This window comes from Sinocyclocheilus anshuiensis, unplaced genomic scaffold, assembly GCF_001515605.1.
Source record: "Sinocyclocheilus anshuiensis isolate Anshui unplaced genomic scaffold, SAMN03320099.WGS_v1.1 scaffold623, whole genome shotgun sequence".
Lineage (NCBI taxonomy): Eukaryota > Metazoa > Chordata > Actinopteri > Cypriniformes > Cyprinidae > Sinocyclocheilus > Sinocyclocheilus anshuiensis.
The window spans coordinates 1,207,576-1,220,904 of NW_015548226.1; the positions used below are offsets into that span (position 1 = coordinate 1,207,576).

At 41.7% G+C, this 13,329-nt stretch overlaps 1 protein-coding gene across 3 annotated transcripts in view; it reads left to right on the top strand.

Annotated features, from left to right (window-relative positions):
- The window catches only part of LOC107654393 (calmodulin-binding transcription activator 1-like), a 340,679-nt gene that overhangs the window by 311,542 nt on the left and 15,808 nt on the right, over positions 1-13,329 (top strand). For 2 of the 3 annotated variants that reach the window (XM_016441438.1, XM_016441437.1), the window contains exon 1: positions 9,031-11,301. In XM_016441438.1, coding sequence (XP_016296924.1) covers positions 9,286-11,301 — 2,016 coding nt within the window. In that variant the 5' untranslated portion in view covers positions 9,031-9,285. Of the gene's footprint in view, positions 1-3,911; positions 4,053-5,893; positions 7,165-9,030; positions 11,302-13,329 lie in introns of those variants that run through there. The other variant, XM_016441439.1, reaches the window with a different exon arrangement.

Below are 13,329 nucleotides of genomic sequence, written 5' to 3' on the forward strand. Positions count from 1 at the left end.
ATTTTATTAGGAGTCTATTTTCGATTTGAATTATTTCATTTTAAAGTAGTAATTTAAAGCTTTCTATATGTTTTGATCATGTCTGAGTTTAGGTTCATCATTGTGAAGCGCTCCGGTTCAAGCCCGAGACGGCAGAAAGCGTTTGTTTTCTTTATTTTATAAAAGCACAACGTTTTGTTGATATTGTGAGTGGACACAAATAAAAGTAGACCCTTTACAGTTTGGAATGACGTATTACTCTTACCTTTATGAGCAAAAATGACTGCGTATTTTAAGTTGTTGTGTGTGTGTGTTGTGCATGATATATATGTAAGCAGCTGTGTAATGCAGCTCTCTCACTGATTTGTATTGACTAAAATCATGAAGTTCTTCTCTGAGTGTCTCTAATTGGATTGTCAGATGACTGTGATGTTTATTTCTGGCCTGAAAGATGAAAAATTATGCTCTCAGTAGATGAAGCTCCATGGTTCCATGCTGTGTTTTCTATTAACATTAGAAGAAGCAAACAAGATGGCTTTAACATATAGATCTGTGATGCTTTCAACTCATTAAACCAGTGCCCAGGGGCGGACTTACCCATTAGGCAAAGGTAGGCGACCGCCTTGGGCCCCCAAAAGCCAAGGGCCCCCTAAAATGCTTTTCATATAGGATATGCACATTAAGCGCGGACACGCGAACATTTGCTGTTTACGGTGTTTATTACCACGACAACCATCTGAGTCAGTGGTGCCTGCAGGTGTACGGCACTGTGAGTACCATGAGCGCTCAGACTGACCTCAGATTTGCCCCACAAACATTTCAGCGCTTTTTTTGGGAAAAGGGGAAAAAGACGGGCTAGAGCCTATTTGAGACCCGTGCAGGGCTTTAATCCACTTCATCCAACGCTGTTTTGTTCTCATCTGTGAGCATGCTCTTGATATATGTATTTTAGGTATGTACATGTATAATTGCCTTTTAATTATTTTTTCAGTTTTATTTAAATTTGTAGTTAAAACGACTAAAAATAAATGTATTTTAAAGTTTAGAATTAGACAGCCTTTGCACGCAGGCTTACGCTGAAAACAACAAAAAGGAACCTCAAGGTTGATCTAGGAAAATGTGTGCAAATGTATAGGGCCCCATTCCTATATTTTGCCTGGGGCCCCCAATTCACTAAATCCGCCCCTGCCAGTGCCCAGAGCCTCCTTACTAAAACATCCTGCACATAAAACAGCAAAGAGAGAGTAAGAGATAGGGTGGCCATATGTGCCATTTATACGGGACACATCCTGGCCATAATTTTTATAGTGCCTAAAACATCCAAAGTAGTTTGACCAATAACATGCGGGTATTGTACATAATCGACCAATCGTGGCGCGTCGCGAGTGAGAAGGTGAGAACGATCAAAGCGATGCAAATACGCGCACGTGTTTGTTCGTTCGTTCGACTCGAAGCTGCACACCGATCAGTGTATGACACCAAAGTACCGCGAGAGTACTTTGAAAGCATAAGGTACCGCCTGCTCTGCTGTCTATAGCTCTCGTGAAATAATGTCATACAACAATCGATCTGCACAGTGCTAACAGCCAAAACCTGGATATTTTAGGCAATATAGAAATGCTGGTAAGGGTGCGTCCCGTAAAAATGGCCCGTATGGTCACCCTAGTAAGAGAGAGTGGTTCAGGCTTATAATACACATTATTAGCTGTAGTACTTCAAAATGCCCAGCAGATGTCAGTGTTGCACTGTTTTGCTTTATCAGACTACATCGCTGAATTTTTTTGAGGTTGTTGTAGATGCGTGTTTGAGTGATCTGAAACAGCACTTGTTTATCTCCAGTCACCTGAGTTATGGCTCATATAGACGTAAAAAGCATTTTTTGTGGCACTTTGTGAATGTTCCAAGTTGAATACCAATTTTCTGCTTTATGGACAGCATCTGTGACATTTAGTTGATTACCAGAGGGGGGAAAAAAACCTTGTGTGCAGTAATGCAGTTACAGTGAAAGTCTATGGGCTAAGGCACTGCATAAATGCTTAAAATACATTATATGCATGCACATGGAGTGGTGTGATAGTGTAATTACTTAATACCTTTCTAATCCTATCTGTACAAAGTTATGTGCAGATTTCACAGAATTTTTCTTCAACACTATGAAAATCGATTTAATAATTTGTGTAACTTGAATTTTTTCTGCTATGTAATGCTTTAACACCCCATTTAATACATTTTACCATGTTTAAATCCTGCAAATAAAAAAAAAAGTAAATAAATAAATAAAAGCAACCAAGGTTATATTAAATATTTCCAAAATATTATATCCAAACGTCCTGTCATCTCCAAGTACAGTCATAGATCCTGGTAACTTTTGCATGATACATGCAAGTTTACAAAGTTAAAATAACCAGAATTTCATTATATATATTATATATATATATATATATATATTATTATATATTAGCAGTTTAAACATTGTGCTTTTAAAGCTTATGAAATGTTTTGCTACATAGACTTCCATTGTAATGCATTACTGCAAACAAAGTTGTTTTTGCAAACTGAGGGTACGTTTACACGACAACCATGTGTAAACCAGCGTTTTTCACATAAAATGCTCCTCGTTCACACAGATCCACGAAAACAACTGAAAATGCTGTATTATGTATGCCAGGCCAGTAGTTGGCGATGTCACTTTGTAAAGAAACACTGTGTGAATACGTAATACGCATACGCATGACATCACAGCGTTTTTGTAATTTACACGAAGACAATAACAGTATAACTTTCAAAAATGTGCACTTTGAAACCCATTTTCAAAAGTTTGTTGTGCCAATGAACGGCCAAGCTGCATAAAAGGTTTTTTGTTTTTAAAACGGTGTCATGTAAACTCCCCCTTAGAGATGTGACAAAATTATATCAGTAGAAAATCAAAAGCATGTCACTGATGCTTCAACCCGGTGTTCTGTTGATTTGTGCTACCCTGTCAGATTTTGCTACCTCTTATTAAAACAGTAGGTAGTACAGTTCGACAACAAAAAAATGCTACCTGTCAAATTATGGTTTATTAACGTCTACACCTACCCCAACCCTAAACCTACCCTTACAGTAATGCAAATACAGTAATTATGTGTTGTTCGGGTTGTGGCTAGAAAGGATACAGCTACGGCCGGAAACCAACAATAAATTAATTTTTCTACCTATTAGATTGTTTTATTAACGTCTACACCTACCCCTTACAGTAATGCAAATACAGTAATTATTGTGTTGTTCATGGTTGTGGCTAGAAAGTATACAGCTACGGCCAACAATAAATACATTTTTCTACCTATTAGATTGTGTTTTAATAATGTCTACACCTACCCCTTACAGTAATGCAAATACAGTAATTATTGTGTTGTTCATAAAAAAAAATGCTACCTGTCAAATTATGGTGTATTAACGTCTACACCTACCCCAATCCTAAACCTACCCTTACAGTAATGCAAATACAGTAATTATGTGTTGTTCAGGGTTGTGGCTAGAAAGGATACAGCTATGGCCGGAAACCAACAATAAATACAATTTTCTACCTATTAGATTGTGTTTTAATTATGTCTACACCTACCCCAACCCTAAACCTACCCCTTACAGTAATGCAAATACAGTAACTATCGTCGTTCAGTGTGAGAAAAATGATGCATTACTGATGTGTGCATGCGCAGTAAACCCCGGTAGGAAAATCTGACGGGCAGGACAAAACGTCAGGACACCGGAACACTTCTGTAGGAAAAGGCAGAAACTTGAGGGATTGGGCCCGTGATGAGTGACAGTCACGTAGAGAGTGGTGGGGCAGTTAGGCCGTCTCTCCCCTGCAGTGTCAGTAGGGAGGTGCTGGCGAGGTGCTGGTCTGTGTGGCTGTCTGGCTGACGTCTGTGTCTCCTCCTCTCTCCCGGCAGTTCATGGCATCAAGTGGACTTGCAGCAACGGGAATAGCAGCACTGGCTTCTCAGCAGAGCAGCTCGTGCAGCAAATTCTGGACAGCCACCAGACCAAACCACCTCCCCGGACTCACAACTGCCTCTGCACGGGAAACCTGGGTAAGGGAACCGGACCCCAGTTGATATCTCTGTATTATCTCATTAAAGAAAACTCTCTGAAAAAGCTTTGTCTCCTGAGTAAAAGACACCTGTAACAGTCTTAAACAGTGCAAACAAGTCAGAGATTTCACTATGAACTCATTTCTCATCAAATTCCTCCAATACCAAATGATCTCAGCTTCTGTCCACATTCGTTTTATTACAGTATATTCTTACTGTTTGACTGTTGATTCATAATATTCTCCTTCTATAAGAACTCATGTGGGTTTTATTTATAGCCATTAATCAATTTATCTAACAGTGATTTCACTGTAAGGTATTATAAAATATATTTATATTTAAATATAAATCTGACCATATATTAGTTACATTTGGACTTTCCATCATCTTTTCAGGTTTAGTATAGATTATGGCCAGTAGATGGTACTAATGAGTCAAGTAAAAATTATTTTGAACGCAAACAAATTACTGTCAGACACTGATTAATGCATTTACATTAAACAAAATGGATTATGAAACCAGTGCATTAATTTTCCCTGAAATCACACTGACAGATGACACTTGAGTCAAGTGAAAATACATTTTCTCCACCATATATCACAAATATTTTCAGAGAGTTTAATGTTCAACTCATGATCACTAACATTATATTTTATCTGAATATCTTTTTTTTATTATTTACTGTAATATATATTTTAATTATTTAATTTTTATTCATAATTATGTATTTTTGTGTATTTTAAATAACACTTCTTAGAATATACAATGCCGTTCAAATGTTTGCGATCAGTAAGATTTTTAATATTTGTAAATGGAGTCTCTTATGCTCATCAAGGCTGTATTTATATGATCAAAAATACAGAAAAAACAGTAATATTGTGAAATACTATTGCAATTTGTTATATTGGTTTCCTATTTTAATATACTTTAAAATATCAGGTTTCTGTGATGCAGTGCTGAATTTTCAGCATTATTACTCCAGTCTTTAGTGTTACATGATACGATGATTTATTATCAGTGTTGAAACAGTTGTGCGGTTTAATATTTTTTTTGGAACCTGTGATACTTTTTTCTTTGATTCTTTGATGAATAAAAAGTTAAAAAGAAGAGCATATATTCAAAATATAAATCTTTTCTAACAATATAAGTCTTTACTATCCCTTTTTATCCATTTAACACATCTTTGCTGAATAAAAGTATTAATTTCTTAAAAAGAAAGAAAGAAAAAAAATGACTGACCCCAAACTTTTGAATAGTAGCGTATATTGTAACACAAAATTTATATTTGAATAAACACTGTTCTTTTTAACTTTTTATTTTTCAAAGAATCCTGAAACAAGTATCACAGGTCCCAAAAATATTAAGCAGCACAACTGTTTCCAACATTGATTATGAATCAGCATATTAAAATGATTTCTGAAGGATCATGTGACACTGAAGACTGTAGTAGTGATGCTGACAGTTCATCTTTGCTTCACAGGAATAAATTATATTTTAAAGCATATTAAAATACAAAACTGTTAATTTATATTGCAATAATATTTCACAAAATTAAAGTTTTGTTCTGTATTTCAGCCTTGATGAGCATAAGAAACCTCTTTAAATTACAGTGAAAATTCAATTAAAATAATTATAAAAAGAAAAAGAAACTTCTTTAAAAATCTTACTGATCCCAAACTTTTGAACGGCGGTGTACATAGCATTTGCCATTTCTCTGCTAAACAGTGTGCCAGCATTTTCAATAAAATACATCAAAATGCATGGTTTAGCTTTATGTGTCAAGCTACTTTTAGGTTGCGTTAATATTATACCGTAACTTAGAATGTGTCTGCTCTCTGTAGGTGCTGGGAGCAGCCTGCATCACAAATGCAACAGTGCCAAACACCGTATCATCTCCCCAAAAGTGGACCCACGCACTGGAGGCGCCTACAGCAGCACCCACTCCGAGGTTCAGAACAACGACGTGTCAGAGGGAAAGACGGAGCACAGCCACGGCGGGGGCAAAAACGGCAGGGCAGGAGCAGACGGCGCCGGTGGAACGGGCGGCCGAGAGAAAAGGAACGGCAAGGTGCACAAGCCAGCACTGCTCCATCAGAACAGTATGGAGGTGTCCTCATCCAACCAGGTGGAAGTGCCAGATACCACCCAGAGCTCACCCGTCTCCATTAGCAGCGGGCTAAACTCCGACCCCGATATGGCCGACAGTCCTGTGGTGACAGGAATGGGCCATGTAGCCTCGGTAATCAGCAGCCTGTCTCAGTCCGCCACTGTATTCATGTCAGACGTCTCTGGAGACCCTGTCTATAGCATGTCCCCCACTGTAGACCCCAACGCTCACCTCCTGGGGCCCGACACAGCCTCAAGCAGTCTGGTGTTAGCAGTGACAGCTGACAGTCACAAATTTGCCTTTGCTGGAGTGGTTGGAGTGGGGTTAGCAGACGCAGGGTCCACAGACGGACTTGCTATGCTGTCCACAGCCAGTGTGTCTGAAGAACTGGTGCTGTCTAGTAACCTGGAATCTGGGAGTATTAAGCTGCCCGAGACTAATATGAACTTTGACCCTGACTGCTTCCTCAACAACCCCAAGCAAGGTCAGACCTACGGAGGGAATGGGCTGAAAACCGAGGACAGCAATGGGAGCAGCTGCAGTAACGGAGGGTTGAGGTGTTCCCCGCCGCTCAACGACAACGGTTACGTCTTCAATACCTCTCTGGTGAAGAACATCAAAACGGAGGACATGTCATTTGAACAGCAGCTGGCGAAAGAGAGTGCCTATCAGGTTGGAGAAGTGGTGAGAGGTGCTGTCAGTATGTCTGGTTCCTCAAACGGCGGTTCGGCCCCAAACTCCCTGGCTCTGACTCCCACTGGTTCACTGTTGCCGTCTGGAGGTGGACTCAGTCCCAGCACTACCCTTGAGCAGATGGATTTCTGTGCAATTGATGCCAAGCAAGACTACCCATCCAGTGTTATGTCAGAGGCGGGCTACGGCCAGTCAATCTCCAGCTCTCACCTGGTCCACCAGAGTCACTCCCCCAGCTTCTTCCTGCAAGGTTCACCACAGTCCCAAACCCAGAACAACTCCAGTTCGACCCAGAACTCTCACGACTCCAATGTCTACATGGGCCTGTCTGTCGTCAAGACAGACTCAACGGGAACTAATGGGCATCTCCACCACCATCATCATGCCCACCCCAGCCAGCGCACTGCCTCTAACTGCAACGGTGGCTCTCCAACCGAACGTAATGGACCAGCTGGGTCGCTCCAGCTTCTGCAGTACCAGAACCGCTTTCCAACACCGTGTCAGGAGCATGAGGAAGTGGGTGGTTTGGAACAGCCAATAGGAGCAGAACAAGGAGAAGGAGGTGTTCAAGAGAAGGACTCGGATGGTCTTATAAAACCAGGGGAGCACTTGCAGACTGGTGAAGGAGGAGAAGCCGAGGGTGTAGGAGGCGCAGAGCACTACCTCCAGCAACCAACGGAAGGTGGTGGAGTCGGGCCGGGATCTGGAGGAACGAGTGCGAGGGCAGAAAGTGGAAACCTGTGCAATGACACCGAGGCAAGTGGAACCACCAATCAACAGCTCCAGCCGCTCCTGCAAGGAGCCGGTTTGGTGCAGGGGCTTTTTAGCACCGTGGGCGCCCACCAGAGACTGGGCAGTAGTGGAACCAACGGAGGGGGCTCCATGGAGATTAATCTGGACCACTTTGACGTTTCCTTCGGGAATCAGTTCTCAGATCTCATCAATGACTTCATTTCGGTTGAAGGTGGAAGCGGAACGGCGGTAGTGGCGGGCGCCAACGCTCTCTACAGCCATCAGCTGATGACCCATTCGGGAACAGAGGGGCAGGTCTCCTCTGGAACTGCAGCACAACAAGGTGCAGACGAAGTAGCTCATGGGGCAAGGGGGTACAATTCTGCAGACCTCTGTTTTTAATATTTGTAAATGGAGTCTCTTATGCTCATCAAGGCTGTATTTATTTGATCAAAAATACAGAAAAAACAGTAATATTGTGAAATACTATTGCAATTTGTTATATTGGTTTCCTATTTTAATATACTTTAAAATATCAGGTTTCTGTGATGCAGTGCTGAATTTTCAGCATTATTACTCCAGTCTTTAGTGTTACATGATACGATGATTTATTATCAGTGTTGAAACAGTTGTGCGGTTTAATATTTTTTTTGGAACCTGTGATACTTTTTTCTTTGATTCTTTGATGAATAAAAAGTTAAAAAGAAGAGCATATATTCAAAATATAAATCTTTTCTAACAATATAAGTCTTTACTATCCCTTTTTATCCATTTAACACATCTTTGCTGAATAAAAGTATTAATTTCTTAAAAAGAAAGAAAGAAAAAAAATGACTGACCCCAAACTTTTGAATAGTAGCGTATATTGTAACACAAAATTTATATTTGAATAAACACTGTTCTTTTTAACTTTTTATTTTTCAAAGAATCCTGAAACAAGTATCACAGGTCCCAAAAATATTAAGCAGCACAACTGTTTCCAACATTGATTATGAATCAGCATATTAAAATGATTTCTGAAGGATCATGTGACACTGAAGACTGTAGTAGTGATGCTGACAGTTCATCTTTGCTTCACAGGAATAAATTATATTTTAAAGCATATTAAAATACAAAACTGTTAATTTATATTGCAATAATATTTCACAAAATTAAAGTTTTGTTCTGTATTTCAGCCTTGATGAGCATAAGAAACCTCTTTAAATTACAGTGAAAATTCAATTAAAATAATTATAAAAAGAAAAAGAAACTTCTTTAAAAATCTTACTGATCCCAAACTTTTGAACGGCGGTGTACATAGCATTTGCCATTTCTCTGCTAAACAGTGTGCCAGCATTTTCAATAAAATACATCAAAATGCATGGTTTAGCTTTATGTGTCAAGCTACTTTTAGGTTGCGTTAATATTATACCGTAACTTAGAATGTGTCTGCTCTCTGTAGGTGCTGGGAGCAGCCTGCATCACAAATGCAACAGTGCCAAACACCGTATCATCTCCCCAAAAGTGGACCCACGCACTGGAGGCGCCTACAGCAGCACCCACTCCGAGGTTCAGAACAACGACGTGTCAGAGGGAAAGACGGAGCACAGCCACGGCGGGGGCAAAAACGGCAGGGCAGGAGCAGACGGCGCCGGTGGAACGGGCGGCCGAGAGAAAAGGAACGGCAAGGTGCACAAGCCAGCACTGCTCCATCAGAACAGTATGGAGGTGTCCTCATCCAACCAGGTGGAAGTGCCAGATACCACCCAGAGCTCACCCGTCTCCATTAGCAGCGGGCTAAACTCCGACCCCGATATGGCCGACAGTCCTGTGGTGACAGGAATGGGCCATGTAGCCTCGGTAATCAGCAGCCTGTCTCAGTCCGCCACTGTATTCATGTCAGACGTCTCTGGAGACCCTGTCTATAGCATGTCCCCCACTGTAGACCCCAACGCTCACCTCCTGGGGCCCGACACAGCCTCAAGCAGTCTGGTGTTAGCAGTGACAGCTGACAGTCACAAATTTGCCTTTGCTGGAGTGGTTGGAGTGGGGTTAGCAGACGCAGGGTCCACAGACGGACTTGCTATGCTGTCCACAGCCAGTGTGTCTGAAGAACTGGTGCTGTCTAGTAACCTGGAATCTGGGAGTATTAAGCTGCCCGAGACTAATATGAACTTTGACCCTGACTGCTTCCTCAACAACCCCAAGCAAGGTCAGACCTACGGAGGGAATGGGCTGAAAACCGAGGACAGCAATGGGAGCAGCTGCAGTAACGGAGGGTTGAGGTGTTCCCCGCCGCTCAACGACAACGGTTACGTCTTCAATACCTCTCTGGTGAAGAACATCAAAACGGAGGACATGTCATTTGAACAGCAGCTGGCGAAAGAGAGTGCCTATCAGGTTGGAGAAGTGGTGAGAGGTGCTGTCAGTATGTCTGGTTCCTCAAACGGCGGTTCGGCCCCAAACTCCCTGGCTCTGACTCCCACTGGTTCACTGTTGCCGTCTGGAGGTGGACTCAGTCCCAGCACTACCCTTGAGCAGATGGATTTCTGTGCAATTGATGCCAAGCAAGACTACCCATCCAGTGTTATGTCAGAGGCGGGCTACGGCCAGTCAATCTCCAGCTCTCACCTGGTCCACCAGAGTCACTCCCCCAGCTTCTTCCTGCAAGGTTCACCACAGTCCCAAACCCAGAACAACTCCAGTTCGACCCAGAACTCTCACGACTCCAATGTCTACATGGGCCTGTCTGTCGTCAAGACAGACTCAACGGGAACTAATGGGCATCTCCACCACCATCATCATGCCCACCCCAGCCAGCGCACTGCCTCTAACTGCAACGGTGGCTCTCCAACCGAACGTAATGGACCAGCTGGGTCGCTCCAGCTTCTGCAGTACCAGAACCGCTTTCCAACACCGTGTCAGGAGCATGAGGAAGTGGGTGGTTTGGAACAGCCAATAGGAGCAGAACAAGGAGAAGGAGGTGTTCAAGAGAAGGACTCGGATGGTCTTATAAAACCAGGGGAGCACTTGCAGACTGGTGAAGGAGGAGAAGCCGAGGGTGTAGGAGGCGCAGAGCACTACCTCCAGCAACCAACGGAAGGTGGTGGAGTCGGGCCGGGATCTGGAGGAACGAGTGCGAGGGCAGAAAGTGGAAACCTGTGCAATGACACCGAGGCAAGTGGAACCACCAATCAACAGCTCCAGCCGCTCCTGCAAGGAGCCGGTTTGGTGCAGGGGCTTTTTAGCACCGTGGGCGCCCACCAGAGACTGGGCAGTAGTGGAACCAACGGAGGGGGCTCCATGGAGATTAATCTGGACCACTTTGACGTTTCCTTCGGGAATCAGTTCTCAGATCTCATCAATGACTTCATTTCGGTTGAAGGTGGAAGCGGAACGGCGGTAGTGGCGGGCGCCAACGCTCTCTACAGCCATCAGCTGATGACCCATTCGGGAACAGAGGGGCAGGTCTCCTCTGGAACTGCAGCACAACAAGGTGCAGACGAAGTAGCTCATGGGGCAAGGGGGTACAATTCTGCAGACCTCTGTCTCCAGTCCTGTTGCAGCCCTCAGTCTACGCAGGCTGGGGCAGTGGCGGGTGAGACAGGACAGCTGGCATATATGCAGGTGGCCGAGGCCGTGTCGGCAGCTGTGGCCCATGGAAACATGGGAATGTTACAGGCTACCGGAAGGCTGTTTGTGGTGACAGACTATTCTCCAGAGTGGTCTTATCCTGAGGTGAGTTTGTGACACTTCTGCAGAGCAAAAAAAACTTGACTGCTATGGATGTGTGCTAGAATAGCCAGCAGGGGGCAGCAGAGATCAAAGCAAATGTCCAAACGTGGAGGGAAAATCTGCCGAATTTTGTGGAATGGATTTAAACATAGTAAAATGATTAATACTCTGTAATAACAGAGGGGTAACTAAGGGGTAGTTTACCCAAATTCTGTCATCATTTACTCCCCCTCAAGTTGTTCCAAACCTGTATGAATTTTTTTTTTATCTGTTGAACACAAATTAAGATATTTTGAAAAATGCTGGTAGCCAAACAGTTGACGGTAGCCATTGACTTCTCTGGGGTCGGTTGCATAAATGTTTTAGACTAGTCTTAAAAATTTGTCAGCTAATTTTTTTCTTTAAGACAACTTCTTTCTTTTTTTTTATTCAGTTAAATAAAAATGTAGATTAGTCTAAGCTGAACTAAAAAAATAAGACTGATTACCCTTTGGTTAACTGCTAGTTGGTCAGACTAGTACTTAAGACACTGTCTTAACATAGAGGCTAAGTTTATGCAACTGGCCCCTGTAGTATAGAAAAAAAATAATACAGTTTGGTTACTGTTTTGTTACACACCCTTTTCAAAATATCTTATTTTGTGTTCAACAGAAAAAAGAAACTCATACAGGTTCGGACCAACCTGAGGGTCAGTAAATAATGACAGATTTTTCATTTATGGGTGAACCGTCACTTTAAATAAGCAAAGGCCAGGGGACATGAAGGAATTTGTGTAATTCTGTGGAAACCTGTGGAATGAAAGCTTACTGTTCACATGGGAATCGGCCACAAGCTGTTTAATGCAGGAATAGATTTGAGTCTTGTGAGGTCTGAATGCTAAGCTCAATATCTTCTCTACAACAAGTGACGTATGTATTTGTCCCAGAAGCCCCTGGGCCACATGAGACACATGCTCGGCCTGTTATTAACATGCCCATTGGCAAGGAAGCAGTCGGACTAATATAGACCGAGGGCTATTAGATCTCACCACAACAAAACTTCAGCTCTCACAAACCCTGGTTATTTTTCCTGTGACATTTTCCTTGTTGAAAAAAGATATCATCATAGATGCGCTTTAATTCAGTCTTTCTTGTAGTGTACTGACATTTAAAATAAATGCATATTTACTACAAAAAAATACATGTCGGATTAAAAGAGAATATTGTCAAATCTGACAGTGCAAGCACACAGTAAATGTAACCAGTGTTGGGGAAAGTTACTTTTAAAAGTAATGCATTACAATACTGCGTTACTCCCTACAAAAGTAACTAATTACGTTACTTAGTTACTTTTTATGGAAAGTAATGCGTTATATTACTTTTGCATTACTTTCACGTTACTTTTTAAATATGAACAGGGCTTGATTGTTTTTAATATAAGAAGTTCTATTTATAGTAAATGTAAAAGCCCTTTCACACCAAAAAGTGTAATGAATAAACCTCAGGCTGAAGGAAAAGTAAATTCACGTCTGTACAGTAGAACGCAGGAGAAGAAACACTCTTCAGCAATAAAAAAAAACAATGAAGCACAATTGTTAGTTTCTCTAAAGTAATTTTTGCTTATTAGTATGGTTGAACTGGATCATCAAAGGTCAGCAGCAAAGATATTGGTTAATAAAATGGGATTAGATACATTTGTGTTATTTAACATATTTAATTATTGCAGGTTTGCGTCATATTCTGAGTTTGCATTTCACTGTTTTAATTCATTTTGATGAATACTAAATCTGTTTTTTGTGAGTGGAATGAATTAATGCACATTCACATTTAGTCTAGAACTACAGTAACATCATATTCACACAGCACACACAACTCCTCTGCACTTCCGATTTCTCCCAATATGGGGACAGGAGACTTGTCAGTCAATAAATGGGAAAACAAAGTAACTGGCATTACTTTTTTGAAAAAGTAACTCAGATATTTTCTTGTAAATTAAAAAAGTAATGTGTTACTTCACTAGTTACTTGAAAAACGTAATCTGATTACATAACTC